At 33.9% G+C, this 22,160-nt stretch overlaps 6 protein-coding genes across 12 annotated transcripts in view; 3 read left to right on the top strand and 3 right to left on the bottom strand.

Annotated features, from left to right (window-relative positions):
• Positions 1-7,965, top strand: part of LOC134846151 (uncharacterized) — a 29,106-nt gene extending 21,141 nt beyond the window's left edge. For all 6 annotated transcript variants that reach the window (XM_063863383.1, XM_063863384.1, XM_063863382.1 and 3 more), the window contains exons 3-5: positions 3,989-4,130; positions 4,434-4,644; positions 7,314-7,965. In XM_063863383.1, coding sequence (XP_063719453.1) covers positions 3,989-4,130; positions 4,434-4,644; positions 7,314-7,721 — 761 coding nt within the window. In that variant the 3' untranslated portion in view covers positions 7,722-7,965. The remainder of the gene's footprint in view (positions 1-3,988; positions 4,131-4,433; positions 4,645-7,313) is intronic.
• LOC134846998 (sec1 family domain-containing protein 1-like) overlaps positions 1-22,160 on the top strand; it is a 541,294-nt gene that overhangs the window by 374,525 nt on the left and 144,609 nt on the right. Inside the window, exon 1 of one of the 2 annotated variants that reach the window (XM_063864474.1) lies at positions 13,260-13,276. The exons of the other annotated variant lie outside the window; for it this stretch is intronic. The gene's annotated coding sequence lies outside the window, so the exon portion shown is untranslated. Of the gene's footprint in view, positions 1-13,259; positions 13,277-22,160 lie in introns of those variants that run through there. 2 annotated transcript variants of the gene reach the window in all.
• Positions 1-22,160, bottom strand: part of LOC134847000 (IST1 homolog) — a 541,764-nt gene that overhangs the window by 469,952 nt on the left and 49,652 nt on the right. The gene's annotated exons all lie outside the window — the stretch shown is intronic.
• Positions 1-22,160, bottom strand: part of LOC134847002 (NAD-dependent protein lipoamidase sirtuin-4, mitochondrial-like) — a 500,142-nt gene that overhangs the window by 428,330 nt on the left and 49,652 nt on the right. The window lies entirely within an intron of this gene.
• On the bottom strand, positions 10,586-21,972 carry LOC134847001 (tropomyosin-like). The gene is made up of 8 exons (XM_063864480.1): positions 21,685-21,972; positions 21,057-21,325; positions 18,805-18,945; positions 18,329-18,487; positions 11,988-12,103; positions 11,138-11,243; positions 10,784-10,915; positions 10,586-10,711 (listed from the first exon to the last, which is right to left on the bottom strand). The coding sequence occupies exons 1-8, from the start codon at positions 21,878-21,880 to the stop codon at positions 10,649-10,651; spliced, it is 1,182 nt and encodes a 393-aa protein (XP_063720550.1). The 5' UTR covers positions 21,881-21,972; the 3' UTR covers positions 10,586-10,648.
• Positions 13,261-22,160, top strand: part of LOC134846999 (metallophosphoesterase 1-like) — a 139,423-nt gene continuing 130,523 nt past the window's right edge. The window contains exon 1 of the mRNA XM_063864477.1: positions 13,261-13,278. The gene's annotated coding sequence lies outside the window, so the exon portion shown is untranslated. The remainder of the gene's footprint in view (positions 13,279-22,160) is intronic.

The following is a 22,160-nucleotide window of genomic DNA, read 5'->3' as shown; positions in this document are numbered from 1 at the left end:
ACAGAATATTCAGGGTCTGTTCCTGTGAATACCATTAAAGGTTTGTTTGATGTTATTGATGATCCACCCATAAGGTATGGATTCATTGTCATTTGTAATGATTCTGCGGCATTTGGCATTTGTGAAAAATTTGAAAGTTGATTATTTGTTATTTCGTGTTGTTGAAGGTAATATGGGAGCGGTATTTCATTTTGCATTTGTGTTGGTTGATACGAGTGTGTGATCATTGGGTTTTGTGGCTGAATTGGTTGAAAAGATTGTGTATTAATTGGGTTTTGCATTTGTATTGGTTGTTGATTTTGTGTATCTATTGGGTGTGGAGAAAAAATTCTATGATTTGTATATGGTTTCTGTATTCTTTGTCCACGATATTCTTGAGTGTATGGTGCAAATATATCTGTTTGTAAATAATCATCATCAGAGGATAGATAATCCGTTTGATGAGATGCTTGTTTTTTATTTTTATTCTGTTGAAAGAATGGATAATTTTCACAACGATCCTGTGGAGGATGTAAATTAGTTTGAAAATTTACTGAGTTGGTTGTTGTCATTGGATTATCCCAATATTGAGATCTTATCTGATTATTATTATTTTTTCGTGGGGGATAGTTTGTTTTTGATGAATGTGTGTAATTATAATTGTGTTCCGCAAAAGTGTTTCTTTTGAATGTTCTGCGTGTTTTTGACGGTATTGTTATGGGTCTATATGTTTGATAATCCATTTGTGGATATTTTGGAGCAACCGAAGGTTTAACGGTTGATTGTAAGGTTACCTGTGCTAGTGAAGTGTTTGTGTGTCTTGGTGTTGTTAAATTTGGACGTATCGGTGAAATACTTTGTTGTGTAGTTGTTGTTGTTTGGACGATTTCTTCATTTGTGAAGTGTGATGGTGTTTGAAAATCTTGTTGAGTGAGGTTTCTAGTTCCATTTAGGTTTTCATTGTGTATCACAGTCGAATTTAAACTATTATTTCGGTGTATCGGGTAAAATTGTATTGTAGTGTAGCATAATCTCGTGCATAAGATATTGTACTTATTGCCTGACTTGAGATTGATTGTGGGATATTTATGGATGCATAATGACACCATTCGGGGTCCCAAACATAGTGTGATTGTTCTGTGATGGCGGTATCATCGTTTGAACTTTGGGGTCTGAAATTTTTTCTTGCTTGTGAAATTAAATCTATATTATGTGTGAAATAATCTATTATAAACCATGCCAAAATTTTTTGTAAGTCATGTTTTGTATGTTGTTAAACATCATCTTTAGTGAAATTTGCTTTAATTATATTTAGAAAAGATGAGAATAGTGTGATTTCATGTCGTACCTTTATATGTTTGGATGTCTCATTCGGTGAGATATGCGGGATTGGGTTTTCGTTTTCTAATATTGAAATATAACTATATATTATTGCAAAAACTTCATTAGTAAAAATGGAGTTTGCTCTTTGTGAGTTATGATATTGTATGCTTTTTATATATTCTGAGAATACTTTTGAAAATTCTAAATCAAGATCGTCTGTTTGAATTACATATTTGCGGTGATTCGGGTTTGGTGAGCTGAATTCTATGGTGTAGATTCCGTATTTTTGTGTTAAGTTACATATATCTTTCAGATAGTGATCAATAATCTGTCTTTTTATTATTACATCTGGGAACTCTGTTTTACATGGGCTAATTCCGGGTTCAAACAAATTTAAGAGAAAATTCTTGCAAAGATCATGCTGTCCTCTATTATCGGGTGCATCTATTAAGAAGGGGTAGATATCATCATCATCTGGACTATCTTCACTGGGAGTGTGTGTTTGGCTCATTTTTTTGTTTAATGACTGTTAATAGGTAATTATCGATGTGTCTAATTGGTTGATTCCAATTATACAAGTGTACTGGTTTGTGTTTATATTGCTTTTTTATTCTTCTTTTTCCTCTTTTTGATGAATTTGAGGTTGTTTCTGAGTCTGAAAAATATAATTGATCGTGAATGGGGCAATTTCTATCTATAGATTCTTTTAATTTATAAAGTTCGTCTAAATTCTTGGCTTCTGATTCTGAAAATGCGTTTCTATTTTTGGAAAATCTTTTTCGTGTTATTTGTCTTTGTTTGGTTATTATTTTCTTTTTTAGTGTTTGTCGTTTTGTTCTAATATATCCAACTGTTTGTGTATGAGGTGTGATTACAAGGTCATATTTTTTGTTATCTATTTCACAGTTGTGTAAAACGATTGTTTGTTTGTTTCCTAGATTTTTAAATGACATAAAGTTTAGGATGACGGATGCAAAAAGTTGTTAGATGATTTCTATTTTCTTAAATTATTAGTCCTTACGATTTTTTGGTTAGCTTAACCTGGGTCTATTTGTTCAGGGTTGGAGAGAAAAGTATATCGATTCCGAAGAATGATTTTTTATTTTCTCGTGGCTAGTATAAGCTAAGGTGTTAACTTACTTAATCTTACTTAGGGGTAGTGATTGTGTTCAAGGGTTGGAGAATAGTAAATCGATCCACAAGGTTCAGGTATAATTAGAACGCGAGTAGTTTGTTAGATACTATTTTAAAATTACTAAGTCTAAGATTTATCCTGGGTCTGGTAAGAGGAGGGTTCAAGTGAAGGATGAATAACCGAAGTTCTTCACTGTTTATCCTAATTTGAATGATTAGTTTTGTTCAAAAATTTCGATTAGTCTTGGGTTTGTTGAAAGGGTTGGATAGTGAATCGACGTTTGAGGTCGTTAGACACTGGCTAAGTGGGTGGGGCAGAACAAAATTGTTCTTTTTGATCCAAGGATAGGCCTTGATGATCAAGTTTTAAATTTAATTAAATAGAAAATTAATTAAGATCCAAGGATAAGCCTTGATGATCTGATTTTAAAATTAAGTGAATTTAAGTTTAAAATGGTTTAAATTTATTTAAGAAAAAGATTTAGTGTTTTAATGATATTAGTGAGCTTATGATTGCTGTTATGTTTTAGACGATGAAGCTGGGGCAACTGATGATTTTATGATTACTAACAATTTATTTTCATGCTACTAATTTTTGTTTTGTTTTTCAATAAATATTTTCCAAACATGTTTTATATAATACTGCAGAATTTTAGGAAAACGATCTGAGATCTTTTTATCAATCGTTATTGTATATTAATAATTTTGTTTAGCGCCTGTAATGATCATGAAGTTGTGACTTCAAAATGTTATGTTTGCAAATGAAAATCTAAATTCATTGCTAATAAAATTCTAAATATAAAAGTTTGTGTTGGCTTTTGCCGTACTATCATATAACTATATGGTAGGTTTCTACTTTGTCGTATGTCGTCTCTGGTTCGAGGTCTTCTTCCAATTCCGGGTAGTTCTGTTATCGTTCGGAATATTGGCTTTGATCTATTGAGTCGTAGAGACATTTCGATTAAATTATCGTCGTGTAACATGTTAAAAATGTTTGGTCTAAATTCTAATCTATTTTTGGTTAATTCTAAGCTATTAAGGTCTTGTTCGAGACTTATGGTCGCACCAGATGAGTTATGACCGATGTGGTTAACTCATAGAGTAATTTCGGATAGGGTACACCGTCTGCTCGTCACGCTATCTTATTTTCGGCCGGATAGATTCGTGCAACTTCTTAGTCTAATACCGATCCTAATCTTACTCTTATACTATCTAGTCTCAGGTTGTTTAACTAGTCTCTGCTAGGCTCAATAGATCTAGGGTATACTGGTTTATTGCGGCTGCTGAAGTCCTTTTGGAGAGGCAACTAATTTCTAAGTTAAATTCAAATCTCTCTGGTGCTGAAATTACAAGTAATTTCAGCACTTACAAATAAGTGGGTTGTTAGTTAGATGGATCATGATTGGTTAATATTAAATACTTTACAGTGGTAAAATATCTAATTTATCCAATCATAAAATGTAGTTTAGATCAGGTTCCAAAGCATCAATGGCTTAAACCTATCTTCTTTCATTAAAGCATGCAACAAAATGCATTACTTTTCTGCAATCAGGTGTGTGGGTGTGTGATGATCACGGTGCAGGTCAAGTGCCACACCCTCTCATTGTGTCCAGATGGTACCAGCAGCTGTCTGTGGTTGACACGGTGGAGATATATGTCAAACTGCAGAACTTACTGCAAAGTGAACTAGCCAAGTAAGTAAAAGCACCAAAATTATCTTCTTAATTTCTACAATCTTTTAAAAAATTTTATCATAGTGGTTATGAGTTTAAAAAAAATCAAATGTTTTTCTTCGTTTTGATTGTTGGATTTCAACTTTCAAATTTCAGCCAATTTGAAATTGAACAATCGTTTTTAAGGCTCTCAACTAATTTGGAAACTGCTGATTATTTTGTAAACTACTCAAATGCAGTCCAATCACCGTTTTTTTGAAGACAACTAGGAATAAAAAGCAAAAATTATGAGCTCCATTTTATTTTTCTGCCATTATTTTGCAGGGGAATGCTGCTTTATCGGTCTGATGAAACGAATGGTTCGAAACTGCTGCAAAATGAGGAGACTTCGGACTCGCCAGAAGCAGCCAGAAAGTTTTCCACATTGTCAAGCAAGGACACTCCATTTAGTTTCGCACCCTTTGGAGTTAATGAGAGTGTCGGAGAAAGCCAGCGACGTTACTCTAGATGCTCGACCGGATCAATCAAATCAGAGGTTTGGGTGTGTTTTTCATGGAACTTTTTCAAAGTTAACTGCGTTAATTATCAAAATTAACAAGCGATAAGCAAGCATATATTCCTAGGCTTCGAGTAATTTTATAAGGCGCTTAAAACAAATTGTTCGCAGCATGAAGGCTTGAATGACAAAATGGCCTCGTTTCACTAGAAAAAAATTTGCATCATATGGACTTCGGAGGCCTATGCTTGGACTTGACAAATCTAATTTTGATATTCATTCGCTATTAATATGCTGCCTCATTATATTGAACACTGAAAGTTGTAAGAAAATTTCAGTTTTTCAGTTCAATATCAAATTTTTTGATTGACGATTGAAATAAATCTAATTTAGAGCCTTGAAAAACAGGTGTGTATTTTTTCAGTTTTGGTAAATTTAGTCAACGTTATAGCAAATTTAGACAACGTAATGGATTTTTAATCCATTATAATCTATTTTTTCCAAAACATAAAAACCCATTAAAGTCTAATATAGCTGTTTATTTTCCATTTTTCTTTTCAATATAATCGATTAGTTTTTCTACATCAAATCCTAGAAAAATGACTTTTTCGTAGATAATTTCTTTACTTTTTGCAGCCTCTCAGCAAAACTCGAACCCGAACGAACACGTTCATCCCCTTAGTCACCTCCCCCAACTTACCCGCTTGCCCCACTGGAATAGGTAACTGTGTCGTAGGATGTAACAATGGCGGTATGGTGTAGATTGCGAGGTTGGCGAAATAAACTGAATTAAAGAAGAAAGAAAACACACGCAATTGAAAATTAGAAAAAAAAGAAATTTAGTCAGAGAACAAAATAACTAAATTAAGTTTAAAATAATCATGAGCAAACAAAAATAGACCCAAAAGTATCTAAAAAAAGTTTGCTTCGAAAGATTCTTTTAAAAAAATGGAAATAATCGATTAAAAATAGATTTTATTGCATCGAAAAATATTAACAATATAATTCACTTCTAATCCATTATAATCAATTAGTTTCGAATTTTTTGAGAGACAAACAATAAAAATATAGTCGAATCTTATCCATGAAAATTCAATGAGGCGAGGCAGCTAATTGGTTTTATTAAATCCATACACGATTTAAATTGCAACGCTTTTGATATTATAAGCCTAAAATTCATAGTTTTGCCAATAGTTAATATACGAAAACTATCCGAGACCGATTAAAGGGCAGTCGGAACATTCAGGGTTTTGCCCTGATACGAGCAGTCTTGTTATTCCGAGATTTTCAATTTGTCCAACACGTGTCTTTTTTATAGGTGTACTTCAGATTTTGAGCAGCTGAGTTTTGGAGGACTAAAATGATAGACTAAATGCTTAGACAGGTTTTTTTCACAAAGTTTCTCCGAAACTCTGAGATTTGTTTCTTTTTCGCTTTTAAGGAACTTCGCTCTTTGCTGATTTGTTCAAAATTGAAATTAAATATAGATATTTTAAAATCAGAGCAACTTAGTAAATTTGCATCTGTTTGAAATTCGAAGTGATTTCTTCAGCGTATAATTTATAAGAATCAGCTCAGTAACCGCCAAAGCAACATTTTGCCAGAAATATTGCCCAAACTATCTTATAAAATGTTTTGATAATTTCTTCAATTTTTTTGCGCAATTAAAGTGATTTCATTTGAAATTGAACCACTGTTGGATAAATAAAGCACAAAATATTTGCTCGCGTCTACAAACAAATTGCCTAAAGTTTTTTAGTAAGCAAATCAACACCTGCCACAGTTTTTACCTGCAAGTGGAAAAAAATTGTGTCAATTCTTAAAATTTGACGAACAGTTTCGGAGAAAACATTCCATCAACTCAGCTAAATTTTTATCTAAGTTTTTCAAAATATAGTTTCAAAACAAAACGGTAAGTTGAGTCGATACTAGTTAGAATTGAGTTTAAAACGAAGAAAAATCCTTACTCGTCGTTCATCAAAGTTATTATCTAAAATTCTTATAATTTCAATCTCGTGAGCCACAGCAACAGTAGCGAAACCAGCGCAGGGGATTACCAAGCGCCGTTCATACAAGTTTCTCTTTATTGAAATTACACTGAGAGAATTTTTGCTTCTGCAGCATCAACACGCAGACATTTAAGAAAAAAATTGAATCTTCGTACATGAACCGATGGATTACTGTTATTCACTTTCTCTCTCTGACCAAGAGTTTGGTACGACTCCCAATTTCTTCGCACAATCATGAAAATTAAGAAAACTAATCGTTTCCCTTATTATCACAAAATTATTAATCAAACTTAAAAGCTTGGCTATTTTCTTGATTATAGTGGCTAGAGGCCTGAAAATTCCTATTCAAATCGGTTTAAAGAGAAAAAGGCAGAGGGGTTGTACGGTTGGTCAATTTATGAAATTCGTTTTTGACTGATGACGAAAATCTTCAAAAAACCCTACAGACGCTATTTTTGGTTAATTGCCTCAAAACGTTTTTTGGTATCATAATTAAAATTAACAAATTTTTTGTGAAAACTTTTTTGAAAAATAAGCTATGTTTCTGACTGATTAAAAAGGTTTCAAACTAAGCTTTTTTCGGGCTCTGGCTATCAAAAAACTTGATCATACAACCCAGTCTCTTGTGCAGATAATTCTTCCCCATCGATGATATTTGACCTTTGACTCAGTCAACGACGATTCTGTTTTTTTTTCTAGAAATGTATTAGCTGGGGCGCAACTACCCGCAGCCAAAGCAACATCAACGCAGCTGGTTCTCAACAATCGATAGACGAAAGCCAGCTGTTCTTCCAGAATAAATTCTGCATTAAAGAGAAACTACAACTCCATCAGGAATGTCCGATCGAAACTATGAAGAAAAGCTCATTTGCTGGAAATGACGACCGCGTCTATTGCTTCAAAGAAAACTGCCCTTTGGGAGGCGTAACTGAAAGAAGAGATACCCTCAGCTCAAGCCATTCATACAAGGAACCAGATAGCTTAATAGGATGTTTGCCACTCACAAGGTCATGGAGCAGTGAAAGGGCGCCGAATAAAAACTGCATGAAATTCAACTCACGCGTAGTCGCAGACAATTTTTATCAGGAACACTGTACCGAAGTTTAAAGTTTTAGAGAACAACTGAGCTCTTAATGTGTTTAAAACTTAAGCCGTAAAATTTTGACAATATTTGATCTAATATTGTCAAGTTTATTAGCCAAAAATCAATGTTCGATAACTGTCCCAGAAAGTTCCAGCACTATTTGTTTTTCCTCTGATCATTCTATAAATTTATGAGAAACTTGCTAAGCGAAACTGATTTGATGTGTCTAACCAAAACTGCTATGAAAAATTTATTTTTCTGATAAACTGAGACCTCATTGAGCTTTCAGAATTAAAAACATTTTGTTGGGAGTGAAAAAACTTGAGTTGATAATTTTGTTCCGACCATTAGGAAAGCGGGGAGGAATTTTAATTTTGGGTTTGTTTTATTTTTTCAGAAAAAAAAAGAAAAAATTTACAGAAGTTTAACTTTCTACTGGTTTGTAAAGTTCTCGAATCACACCGCGCTCTTAAACAGATAAAACTAACTTAAAAAACAGATTAAAAAAATTTTTTTTTGTTTTTTTTTCTTCTTAATTTGGTCGGAACTTTCTATGTTACTTGCACAACAACCGACTATCCATTTGAAACCTGTTCTATTTTATCTCAAGAGTTTGTTGTTTCTTCTTATGCTTTCAATCTCTAAATTTGGAGAAAAACATTGTTAAAATGTTTGAATTTATATTTCATGTAGATTGGTAGTTATTCTTTATTGCGCAGATAAAGTTTGCTTGCACAAAAAGCTGATACCAATATTGTTTTGTCATCATATGAAACAGCAAGCAGCACACTACAGAAACACAATGGCGGCTTACGTCATTCCAAAACAAATATCTAATTAAAATCCAAAAACAATAACCGTAAGAATGATCATCTGGTTAAAACACTACAAAGCATAAAAGATAAGCTTGAGGAAAACACACATGAAAGCTTATAGCTTATTACACTAAGCAACACATCAACTTTTTGCTTTAAACTTGTACGAATAAATTCTTGCGTCACAATTTTTTTACATTAGTTTTAGATGAAAAAGATGGAGTAAAATTTATATAAAAAATACCTAACAAAAGTAACGGAATATTTGAGCTCGGCTGTTTTTTTTCGTCAAATTACTGCTCCATAGACCTTAAAATTGCAATCGGAACAATCATAGCGTCGCCCTGATACGAGCAGTCTTGTTTACTATCAACACGTTTTTGCTCATTCAGAGCATTGCTTTGGTTTTTGCAAGTACATGTTGTTTCAGGTGGTTGCCTTTGAATCAAAATGAAATAACTCCGCAAAAAATTCAACTTTGGACTCGTACTCAAAAAACGAAAATATTCGAATAAAATACAAGCATAAGTCGCAAAAAAAATAAATAGCATGATGACCATTTTTTCATACCATGAATCTATATGAGAATTTTTTCCATACTATGGAGTTCTACGACAAGCACTGTTTCCATATATTATTTTAAGCTTGGCTTTATATTTGTGTTTTGCCTTGAAACAAAAAAAAAATTTTCTCAAACGAGTGAGCCAACAGGAAATGAATTGTAGATTAAACTTCGTTCTTAAATAGCAGATTAAACCTACTTGATAGATGCCGAGTAAGTTAAACAGTTGAATTTCATACAAAGTTACGACAAAATAATCAGTTTTTTTGTATGGCTACGAGACCTCGATTTTGAAATTATAGAAGTTGAAAATCTTGACCAAACCTAAGTTTGTCGTGATTTGGACAAATCTAAGTTATAATATGCTCAAATTTTGCCAACACTGAGAATCTTCGTAGTGTCTTTTTATGTGTTTGTGTAAAACGACAGCGCATTTTTGTAAATTAATGATAAACAATTTTGCAAATTAATGAAAAATTATAATCAGTCATAATCCGTTTTAAAAAAAAATTCTGCAAAACTTCTGCTAATAATAAAGGACCCGGTTGAGCTTCTGACCTCCATGCTACAAATGTTTGTCATAGAATTCCATGCATGAGTTTTTTGGCAAAAAATGCGGATCATACGACTTCCAATTATGAAAATTGTATGATAACAAAATCCAGAACGTTAAAACAGTCCAAAACTCGGCAAAATTTTTAGAAGCTAAACCAATTTTGGGACTAATAATTTTAGGACCATTTTCATTTTAGCAGCTAAACTAATTTTTGGACCAAACAAATAACCTTTTACAATAATATTTAAAATATCTGTTCCAAAAGTATTCCAAAAATTATATTTCAAAAATTTCCGTTTATTTTGATATTCATTTTTGGCAACGAACTCATGCATGGAATTCTATGATAAGCATTTGTTGTGAGAAGGTCAACCCTGATTATTACAAAAATTTTTCAGAAACGTTTTTAAAAAAGGATTATGAATGATGATAATCTTTCATTAATTTGCATAAGTGTTTGTCATTGAAAATTACGATTTGATTGTTTCATACTTACTTGGCATGAAAGTTCCAACCAGATTAATTGTAACAGTTCGACATTCTCTTAAACTTTACCCCGGCCCTTAAAACATTGATAAAGTGTTCAAAAAAAACATTTTTTTGATTTTTGAAAAAAAATTGCAGTCTTTGAATTTTAAACAACTGGTAGCATCATTAAAAAAACTTTGCATCATTTTGCATGAATAAAATTTGCTCAAGTTTTGTATCTTTTTTCATCAATAAAATTTTGCATCATTTTGCATCAATAAAATTATGCACAAGTTTTGCATAATTTAATAATATTTTTGCGTCAGTTTGAGATTATGAGTTTTGTAGAATGTTTTAAAGCCCAGAATTCTATAAAAATCGAGCATAATTAGAGAAGTTTAGAGTAGTTGTCTCAAAATTTATGTGAAACGCATGCAACTCAGAAGGTTATTTTGCTCTTTAAGAATTGAATCGCTAAGGGTCCAAAAAGATATTTAAATTAATCTATTGATCAAAAATGAAATCAGTTCAATGCAAAGTTTTGTCAGTTTATTTATAAACGGTTATTTTTTCAATTGCACGATCTTCAATTATTCTGTCCATTCTTTTATCCTGAAACAAAAGTTGAGTTTCAGAACAGGGACAAATTTTGTAAAGTTAAATACCGATGGATAATTATCTTACCTGGTCGACTAGTTGAGATCTCAGATGGTTGTTTTGCTCCTGGAACTGATTCACTTGCTTTTCTTTTGTTAGCAGCTGTGAAATCTTTTCTTCAAGCTTGTAAGATAGTCTACCACAGTTATGGCAAGAAGTCTGCCAAAAAAAATTCCGTTGGAATATTTATCTGAGATAATTTCAATTATAATCTTATAGGAAATCATTTTTGGATTCTCCATGAATCAAGTAAAATTTTACTGAATGCTATGAGCTGCAACCAAAAACATGGAATAAACAACTAAACAAAAAATGGTTCATATCCTAAAATATTCAAAACCTTTGGCGCGGACAGCAATTATACCATAATCGGTTTCTGACCTTTGATTTATCTTCGTAGTGCTTGAGTTTAGCCTTCAGAATTTCCGTCTCGTTCTGCAGTTTTGCAAAGTTTCGGACCATGTCGTCAAGTTGTTTCTGGCGCTCACTAAAGAATTGCTATTCTAGACAGATTCTAATTTTAATTCTGAAAATTGGCTATTCTTGACTGACCTTCATCATGTTTTTGCACGGCCCCTCTCTAAGAAAGGTCCTTGTAAAATAGGGTGTTATTTTTTTCCAAGCAAAATCGATAACCACAAATAAACGTCAGATGAGATCGAGTGACATTTTTGTCGTGATTTTAAACAAATGAAAAAATTGTCTTTGTGTCACACTGATCAAAATCTTTTTTTTTCTCTAAAACTGATTTTCATTGGGGTATTTCTTGACATATTTTCAATATTTTGAATCATGTTTTGTTTTCAGAACGGTACAAACATCTTAAATTGCTAGTTTTATCTTATTTTGCAATGAGTTTTAAAACATTTCTGCAGCAAATGAAAACGACAGAAAACTTTCTGATGAAAATATGAGAAATACGTGAAAAAAAAAATACATATTTTTTGCTTCCGTTTTCTTTAAACAAATATTGTGGTCGGAACATTTTGACCTTCTTGCAGAACAACCAGATACTTTTATCATGACATAATTATCGATATAAATCAGATCAACAAAATATCTGCTTCTGAATAAAATGTTTTTCCATTTAATTTCCTCTCATTAGAAGCTTCTAACTTTAATCTGCTTTATAGTTTGATCAGTTGACTGGCAAAAAAAGTAAGTCATTATTTACGATGAATAAAGAAATAAATGAGAAAAATTCAGAAAAATTGCGATCAAGATTTCTCACTTGGATTTCTGGCCAAGCAGAGCTTCGAGAGCCTTCTTGAGCTTTTCAATTTTGTCGTCCTTGAAAAACATCTCCTTCTCTATCTCCAGCCTCACTTCTGCTATTTTATTCACGTGCTGAAAACAGAATTTAAATTTTTTTTCAAATGTGTATATCAAATTCGTAATTATTTTCATCTGCTTTGTTTTTTCACGTTCTCTCAAGGAGAAAGGAAATTGGTTTGGTGTGAGATTCAATAACTTTGCATAACAGTCATTACAATAAAACCTCGATTAGATTTTTTTGCAAATTAATTGCTAAAGAACTTAGCGTTGCGTCGTTTTGCAGGTTTAGCAAAACAATGCTCCATTGCAACAAAAATGAGTTATGAAAAATAAGAAGATGATCTTTTTGCTTGCAAATGTTTGTGATTTTTATTCTGTTTCTCAAAGTTGTTTTTTATTTTTTTTTGCTGTGGTCTGGACATCTGTAACAACTTTCGAATGAAACGGCGGAAAAACTTGATTTGGTTAGTTTTTATGTTCAGTTTTAATGTTTTTGACAGACAGTTTTTTGATCATCCGAAAGATATTTTTGTTTGGAGCTCCAATAAAAAAAACAAACTTCACCAGTGATTGGTTTTTGTAAAATAATGGTGGTATGAAAAAAGCTAGTTTGGCCAATTTTGATAATTATCGCGCGATTATATTGCGTGCCAATTTGAATTGAGGCAAGTCATTCGGTCTTATTATAATACAATAAGGCACGCTAGATACATATCTTTGTAGTTTACTTAAGTGCGTGGGGGTTGAATTGGAGAAAAAAATGATTTTTTTTCCGAATTTCGATACGAAAGTAACGGATTATTTGTGCTCGGGGTAGGTTTTTTTTTCTTCAGACAAATTTCGAATATTTAACTAGCCATTTTTGATGGATTTTTTTAATATCATTCAAAACGTATTGATCTTCTGAGCCTAAATTTAAAACAAAATTTCACCTGTGATTGTTTTTCGTAGAGCTATGGGGGTTTAAAGTTGCCATTTTGGCCAATTTGGGACATTTAAGGCGGGATATTTTTCGCGCTATTAACGCGTAAGTGGAGATTTAATCCGTCTTAGAAATCGTTTGAAATTGGTGGAAAGAAGCTCATTTGCCATTATTGGTTTGTTACAAAGAGCGAAATCTATTCTTATGTAGCTTATATAAACTTAAATAAATAGTTTCATATAACGTAATGCCTGAGACGAGGAATAGATTGGCATCCAAACAGAGTGATTGGCATGCAAACGTTATATAAACTTATTAAATAGTTTCATATAACGTAATGCCTGAGACGAGGAATAGATTGGCATCCAAACAGAGTGATTGCTGTACTGTTTGTACCAAACCAAATGGAGAAAACTGGATTATGTGTGAGAGCTGTCAAAGATGGACTCACGGTGGGTGTGCTGGATACTCGAACGACGAGTACAAATTCTTGGCGAGGGCCAAAAATGTGATGTTTTTCTGTGACACATGCCTTCCATCAGCACAATGCAACTTACTAAAAACAACATCTCCGCAGAGGTCACCAAGGAAATTGCAAACTTGAAGGCCCCAGTGGAGTGTTAAGTCTGCTGTGACGGCACTGACACCAACTGCCATAGAACCCGAAGCTAAGTATTCTTCAATTGTGAAAAATAATGCTGAATATTCACTAGAGTTAAGGTTCAGCGGTTTGCCTGAAATAAGCGATGCCCCTAAAAAACCAAACCGAAAAGAAGTTTTTGAACACGATGAAAAACAGTTATTTGATGTTGTACATTATCTGGGTGTGGGAAAAGAAGATATATCCGGTTTCCGTAGGCTTGGCAAATACAATTCACAAAATCCTCGAGCAAGGCAAATTCTTGTTAAGTTCTCAAATAGTTATACGGTTGATAAAATATTAGCACGTGCACCAATGCTTAAAATTTCGACCCAACATACAACGATGAGGCCTGCAAATGAAAGAGCGAACACTTCTGAAAAAAAAGAAGAGAGTTATTAGATACAAACCAACATGATCCAAAGAACATTCATATCAAAAATGGAATTTTGTATTTAAATAACCAAGCAGTAGTAATTGATGAGTGACTAGAAAATTCAACTGGTGAACTAAGCAGGTTGTGTTATAACATTAGAAGTTTATATAAATCGGATCGAAGGAGAATTTTTTCGAATTGTCTGCTAGTAAATGCTGTTGATATTGTATGTATATCAGAAACATGGCTCACAGACGATATTGCAGAAGGCGAACTTTTTATACCTCAATATCAATGTTTTTTATCGAATAGAAAAGCAAAATCCGGAACAACAGCACACGGTGGGACTATGATTTGCGTGAAAAATGAAATCAACTCTGAGCAAATTAAATTGAATCTTGAAGATAATGGTTCAGTAACTGCATGCCTGATTTGTTTATGTAAAACGAAAATACTTATTGTTCGCTGTTATTTACCACCCTCAATCAAAACTTACGCTTACACGAACGCTGATATTGAAAACTTGTTTAAATGTTTGCAAAAAATCAAAAATAATTTTGATGGAGTAATAATATACGGGGATTTCAATTTCCCAACAATAAACTGGACGAGTCTTTCATCTGCTGTTGAGCAAGAAAATATTTTTCTTGAATAATTGATCGATATTGTTTGCAACAAAAAATCTCGTTCCAAACTGCTGCAACTGGTATTCTATATTTGATTTTAGTGGGAAAAAACATACAGATAGTGAAAATTGAAGACATTCAAAGGGATAACTATTTTAGCAAACTCTCGAATCATTTCCCGATCAAAGTTAAGTTTAACGTTGAAATATTGTCCTTGTTGCAGCGAAATTGCTGTAAAGATTTGATTTATAGCTACTGTAAAGGCAATTTTGGAAAACTACGAGAAACGTTGAATAAAACGAAATTCGAACCTTTCTGTTGTTCGAATCCTAATAAAGTTCTGGAATTATGGTATAGCTGGCTCAATACCGCAATATCTCAGAATGTACCAAGGAGAACAGCGCACAGAATGTCGCTACCACCGTGGATTACGCAAAAAACATCGCATTACATAAAGTGCCTTAAAACTGCGCGGAAGAATTTTCCAGAATTTCATGACAAGGTCATAGCATTAGCTGATTTAGTCGATACCAGTGCAGAAACTGACAAAGTTGAATACGAACAAGAGCTGGCTGCAGAACGAGCATCGTCAAAATTGTTCAAGTATTTCAAAGCATTTAGGAAGTCAAATCTCCCGCGGAAAATGTTTTACGAGTTTGTCTCGGAGGAGACGGACAAGGGTAAATCAGAACTATTTTCTATCTTCTTCTCTTCCGTGTATACAAAGATGACAAAATTTATTGAAGGGTGTAATGGAAAAGAATGCGTAAAATTGATTACCACTGTAAATTTTTTCGAAAAGGAAGTAATTGAAATTTGCATGAACTTGGACATAAACAAGAGTAAAGGACCCGATGAATTTCCACCAAAATTATATAAAAAATTGTACATTACTCTTTCTCATTCTCTTTCAGAGTTATTCAGAAAAATTTTCCAAACAGCCATTTTTCCAAACGGTTGGAAACAAGCAATTATAAGTCCATTATTTAAAAAAGGCGATAAATGTCATGTTACAAATTACAGACCGGTATCTTTGTTATCAATAGCTTCGAAAATTCTAGAAAGAATTATTTTTAGACGACTTTACGATCATTACCATTCTTTGCTTCACGCAGCTCAGTTCGGCTTCAGGAAAAGACGATCAACGATTCTCCAATTGATAATCTTTTTGCAAAAAGTAAACGAGGGCATTGAAAGTGAACATGATGTTGATATAATCTTTACTGACTACAGTAAAGCTTTTGACAGAGTGGATCATGATATGCTTTTGAAAAAACTTTTTGAAACGGGCATCAGAAACAGGCTACTGAAACTAATCGAATCATACTTGACAAATCGAGTACAAGTCGTGCGTATAAATGGAGTAAACTCGTCGCCAATACAAGTTACTAGCGGTGTCCCGCAAGGGAGTATTTTGGGCCCATACTTTTTCTGGTTTTTGTTAACGACCTCCCGAAAGTGTGCGATCAATTGTTTCCCCTACTTTTTGCCAATGACGCCAAATTTCTCAGCGTGGGTTTAAGCACAATAGATATTCAAAGTGATTTAAATGCGTTGTATGACTGGACCGTTAGAAACAACATGCCCTTCAATATGGATAAATGCTGACTAATTAAAATGTCCAAAAACGAAAAACGATTGCTTTTTGGAAACGAATCAATTAAAACAGAGGAAACTCAATCTGATTTAGGGCTCATGCTTCCCTGTGACTTAAAATGGAATTTGCATATAAATAAGGTTTGCTGCAAAGCAATTCGTGTTTTTCACATGATAAAAAGAAGCGTATCGAATCTTGGACAAAAAGCTAAACTGGATTTGTATAAATCTATGATCGTACCAATACTCACGTACGCAAGTCCATGTTATGGATTGAGTAAATACATTATTACGGAGCTTGAAAATGTGCAAAGGCGTATAGTTAAATGGATAATTCCGCATATGGATTCGTACAAAGATCGGTTAATCGAAACTTCACTAAAGCCACTGCCAATGTATATACAGATCAACAACCTTCTGTTGCTGTCAAAAATTTTATCAAAAAATTACGATGTTGACATGTTGAATGTTCCATCGCATTCCTGTTCCTCGCGCGGTTGTATATTTCAGTTCGAGAGGCCGAAAAAGAAATTTTTGGAGGACGAATTCTTTTACCAAACATGTCGGCTAGCGAATGTGATCAAAATTGACGTGAGAGAAACAAGCAGACTGAAGAAGCGAATATTGTGGTTATTTTGGAGAAAATTTGAGAAGGACTACGAAAAAATGAACAAGTGCACATGAAGAATTGCTTGCGATTGCACAATGAATGACTGTAGAAGTAAAACTTCACTATAGAACGAAAAACTGACAGGGGAAACCCCTTGTGCTACGAGCACAAAAGCCCTACTACTACTACTACTTATATGGCGCGTGGGGGGATAATTTTTATAGAAAAATTTCAAATTTTAAATTTTTTATTACATTTAATCTGTTAATGTTATTCTTTTTATTACTGCTCCGTAAACCTTAAAAGGCAGTCGGAACATTCAGCGCTTCGCCCTGATACGAGCAATCTTGTTATGATTAATTTGTCATTTTTTCAACTGAATATACAAGCAGTATTGTTTATCTAGAGGCGGTTTTTGAGTGCAGGTTAACTTCCACGTGCCAGCTAGGTATGCAAAACAAAAAAGAGCAATAGTAGGTCCCAAGTGGCCAAATGGATTTTTTTTTCATCTTATTTTGTTAAATTTTGCAAAGATTGATTAATGATCTTTGAAAATAGAGGCATCAATGTTTCAAGCCAATTTTGTTTTGAAGATTTTATTGCACAGCAACAAAATTTATTGCGCAAAGGAAATTCTTGACAGTTCCGAATTTTCTTTAATGTCGGTAAAAAAGTTTCTAAATTAAAAAAATATTGAAAAACGTGCAAAAATGTTGAAACAATTTTGATATTTTTTTGTGATTACGTAGAAAGAAGATTCTTGTTTGCCTCAGTTCATTTCGGAGAGATTTAATTTGCCGTTTACGCTTTAATATAGCAAAACATCGTCCGTTCATTATCCCATTTTGATATAGCAAAGTTGTCCGTTCATTGTCACATTTTCAGTTATAGTGGTTCAAGTCGTCTCAAATTCAAATTCACATAATTTATGAACAAATCTGACAGGTAAAAACTCTACTTAGTTTGAGCTTTGGACATCGAAATTTTCTAGATGTTATCTAGAAAAAAATCTGCCAAAAATGGCTAGTTAAAAAGTCAAAGCTCGTTTGGAGAAAAACCACCCGAACATAAATTGATTTATAACGTCATTTATTAAACATTTTGTTGCAAAACATTACAACTGCTTTCTCTGCAAAATCCAAGCGAAATTGAGACTATCAATTAATCACTGCCAAACATTATGCTTCTTTGTTTCAATTTCAGCAACTAACTGCAGAAGTTTGAATCATAGATGATATTCAGAACGACCAATTAAAAACTCTATAAGCTACTGACTCAGTCAGTTATTTGAATCGGTCGCAACGCAGCCAATTTTAGGCAACAATTCTAAATGCATTGAAGATAATGAGACCAGTGATAGCGACAGTATTAACATAGCGATAGTATTTTCGGAGTGCTCGGAAAATCAAATTGGTTGACCTTGAAAAAATCTCAAATTTTTATTTTTTTTTCTTGAAAAAAGCCCCCCTTAGAAAATTTTCTGCGCACGTCACCCAATGAGACGCTAAGTCAGTCTCTTTCTCTTACCTTTTTTTCTATCTGTTCAATTTTGGCCCTTTCAGTCTCCTCCGCCCTCTCCACTTTCTCCCTCAGTTCAGAGTTTTCCTTCCTCAGTGTCTTGACTTCCTCCTCCAGAGGCTCTAGCTGACTCAGTCTCTCCTGCGCAACCTCCAACTTCTCATTCTCCTAAAATATTTAGTAAATTTTCTTGTATTCAATTGTTCAATAGCCCTTCTTGCTGAAAATTGTCAATTTCTTAAACATCATATTGCTTTTCATACAATTATACACAGCGGAAAGTAAGGGGGGAAATTGATTAGAAGCTAGGGTCAATCAATGAGTGGTCAGCCGTAGAAGTTCGCTTCGAAAAATTTCACGTCACTTTATCGACAGGATTATCAAAACTGGAAACCGAAAATGTCGAAAGAAAAAATCCTTTTTTGTTTAGTAAGCATATCCAAGCTGTTTCGTTCATACTTTGATGACTCATTAACTGCTCCTACCGTGATGAGTTTCTCCACCATGAAGTCATAGTCAGTCTCCAGCTTGTGCACCTGGGACTGCAGCTGTTCCTTCTCCTCCTCAGCCCCCCTCGCCCTCTCCTCCATCTCAACCACTTTACTCTTACTGGCCTCTGCCTCGTCCTGAAATAGAAAATGAGCATATGAGATAAAATATCCCATGAATCTTTTGGGTTATTTTAGATATGGGAAACGAACGTAGTTAAGTTTAAAGATTTCTTATTCACAAGGGAAAGGACCATTATATGAGCTGTTCAGCTCTTCACGGTTGACCGCTGTAGCGCCCCTACTTAAAAAATGCATGCAAATTTTTTGGCTGTTTTAGATCTTTTTAACTATTCCGATGGTTCCTATAGTCGAGACAGTCGATAAATACCCATATTTGGCCGAGAACGTCGAAACATATCTATGCGGGGTTGAACAAATAATTTTTTAAAATGTCGGTCAAGACCGTCGAGAAAGTTGCAACATATTGAGTTTTGGTCGAGAAAGTCGAAACATATGTGAACTGGGTCGAAACCAGTCGAATACTTTTTTCGTTGGGTCGAGAAAACCGAAACATACCAAAACTTGGTCGAGAAAGTTAAAACATACCAAAATTTGGTCGAGAAAGTCGAAACATATCATAATTTGGTTGAGAAAGTCGAAACATACCAAAATTTGATCGATACGGTCTTAACATGCCAATTTTTTGTCGAGAAAGTTGAAACATAGCACCTCGACCCGGGTAGTAAAATATCCACCCTAAGAAGAACTAATTCAACGTTTAAGCATATTCAAGTTTTGTACCTAAAACCGAATCCCCTTTTGCAATAGTTGGAGGGGATAGGTGAAAAGATCCAAATGTTTTTCATTTTCAAGCAATGAGCAGGAATTTTGAGAACGCCAGTCTTATTACAAGGGACAAAACCCTTATAACCCGCACCCAGGGGATTTTCTGTGCAAGATCTGAAATTCTTTATTTCTTACATAAGTTTCGTACATCTAAAATTTGGATCTGAAATGGAAAATTTCAGGTCTGAATTAACCTTGAAAAACAAAATTTCAGATCTGAAATCAGATCTGAGAAATCTTTTGTTAAATTATAATTCATGCATTTCGAGCGAAACATGGAGTTTTTATTTTTTGATGTTTCTGCAATACACTTTTATTATTAAGTTAACAAGCGGTCAGAAAAACTTCCGAACATTTTCACAAACAGTTTTTTTTGAACTAATATTCTTGTTCAACTGTGTTAAAAAGTTTTCAAAAACTGTCAGAAAACCTGTAACATTTTTTACTTTCATTATGCGTTTCCAATGTTTATCTCATGCTTGGGGAAACATACTTGGCCAGTCTCCACCTTGAGACTATCCTGAGTACCTGCTAGTAGGTGGCCAGTCAGTAAGCAGAATGGTCTAAAAGAGAATGGGTCCAAGAGCAGAAAAACAGAAAAATATCAATTTTTAAACGATAATCGGTAAATTAATTGTCAGAAATGTCAAAAATACCAAAGAAACGAACATTTTATGCACAATGTGCTTAAAGTCATCAAGAACTTTTTAAAAAAATGTATTCTAAAAACTTAATGAAATTAGTCAATTCATGCATGATTTGTTCGTTTTCTTGGTATTTTTGACGATTCTAATAATTGTTTTATCAATTAGCCCGTATAAACCAATATAAGTCATTTTTTTCTGTTTTTCTGCTCTTGGACCCATACTGCTCTGGGACCATTCTGCTTATTGCTCCGCCTCCCTGCTAGTAGATAGCAGAAGCTAAAAAAAATAAAAATAGCAAATATTAAGTCTGAATCATTGTTATTTCAGATCTGAAATAACCAAAAAAAACTAAATATCAGATCTGAAATTAGATCTCAAATAGATTTTTTCAGATCTGAAATGACCAAGAAATACAAAACCTGAAATACCTGAAATTAGATCTGAAATAGCCAATCCTTAAAGTATCCAAGCGTTATTTAAAAATTTCACAACCCATTCCTATTTCAGATCTGAAATTTAGATCTGAAAAAAATATTTCAGACCTGTTTTAGAAAATTTACTGGGTACGGGAAGCACACCATTCGTTCGGCTCTGGATAAACAATGATCAGATACCGTTGTTGAATGGAGGCGTTTTCAGTTTATGAGTAACAGTTTAAAGGAGTAGAGAGGTCCAATCTCAAGTATTGAGGGTTCAGGGGTTCATTTTACGATCCTACGGTTCCCCAGGGGGCATCGGAACCCACTAAAGTACCTTCAAATCGTCGATTTCACCCAGCAGTTCCTGCACGTGATTCCTCATCTCCATGATTTCCTCGTCCCAAAACCTGTTCTCACTGTCCCTTCCATATACGGAAGGTGTGAGATAGGCGTTGCCGACTGCATTCACTGCTTTGTGATCCGATGCCATGACTCTGGTATTTCGGGTCTCAGGCGTCGGTCTGGCTAAGTGTGGTTCTGGGGTGCAGTTCAGAATTTGGGCCTGGTTGACCTGGGTTGAGGCATTCACTACTGCTGGCTTTCCTTAAATTTAGCTTAATGTGAAAATTGGCTCGGAGTTCTCTAAGAACATTGATAGCAAGGATTTACTTGTTCAATTTATCTTTTTTATCAATATTTCAAACTTAGATATTGAAACTGCTCATAAGAAATCCTTCATGAAAAATAACTTGTTTTTCAGAGTTTCAATAAAAACAAAAGCCCAAACGACTCATATTTGTTAGCGTTTTTTTGCTACATTATTCTTCCTAAGTGAGCAAATTGTCGTTAATAAGTTCTATAATCGTGGACAATAGCTACTATTCCCACTAATTCTTGAAGCTACTATTCCTACTAGTTTTCTGAAATTTCACATCAAATCTAAATATAAAAAAGAGACTAACCGACTTGTAGACCCCTGACAAAAGTGTCTTCGAATGAGCGGCTGGGGTAAATTTCAACGGGTGGGAGTTTGAGCAACTGAGTCTCCGTCGGGGCTCCTTTGCCAGTCACTCTTAACTGGCCTAACGGTCTAGTTGACGAATTTATTCCTTCGTCAAGTGTGACTTTATGTCTTGACATGTTTTTGCTGCTGCTCATTTTTGAATGTTTGGCTTGAGCTTTTGCGTTTGTTATAATATATAAGATATTGTGTATGAATACAACGTGTATTGTTTCTTTTATTGTTACTGTGTTCGAGTAGAAGATATAAATAAGTTTTTACTTTTTATCAAATATGTTAGTCACAGTTATCTGTGAGTGATTCAAACTTTCATAAGATCTGACATATTTACAATAAAAACCTCAAATATTCCACTCCCACGCCACCAAAAGATTCCCGCCCTTAGTACTATTTTTTGGAACTAACTTTCGGCCGAAG

This window comes from Symsagittifera roscoffensis, chromosome 5 (assembly GCF_963678635.1).
Source record: "Symsagittifera roscoffensis chromosome 5, txSymRosc1.1, whole genome shotgun sequence".
In the NCBI taxonomy this organism is placed as follows: domain Eukaryota; kingdom Metazoa; phylum Xenacoelomorpha; order Acoela; family Convolutidae; genus Symsagittifera; species Symsagittifera roscoffensis.
The sequence above is the reverse complement of the archived record's forward strand: the minus strand, read 5'-3'. Positions and strand labels throughout refer to the sequence as shown.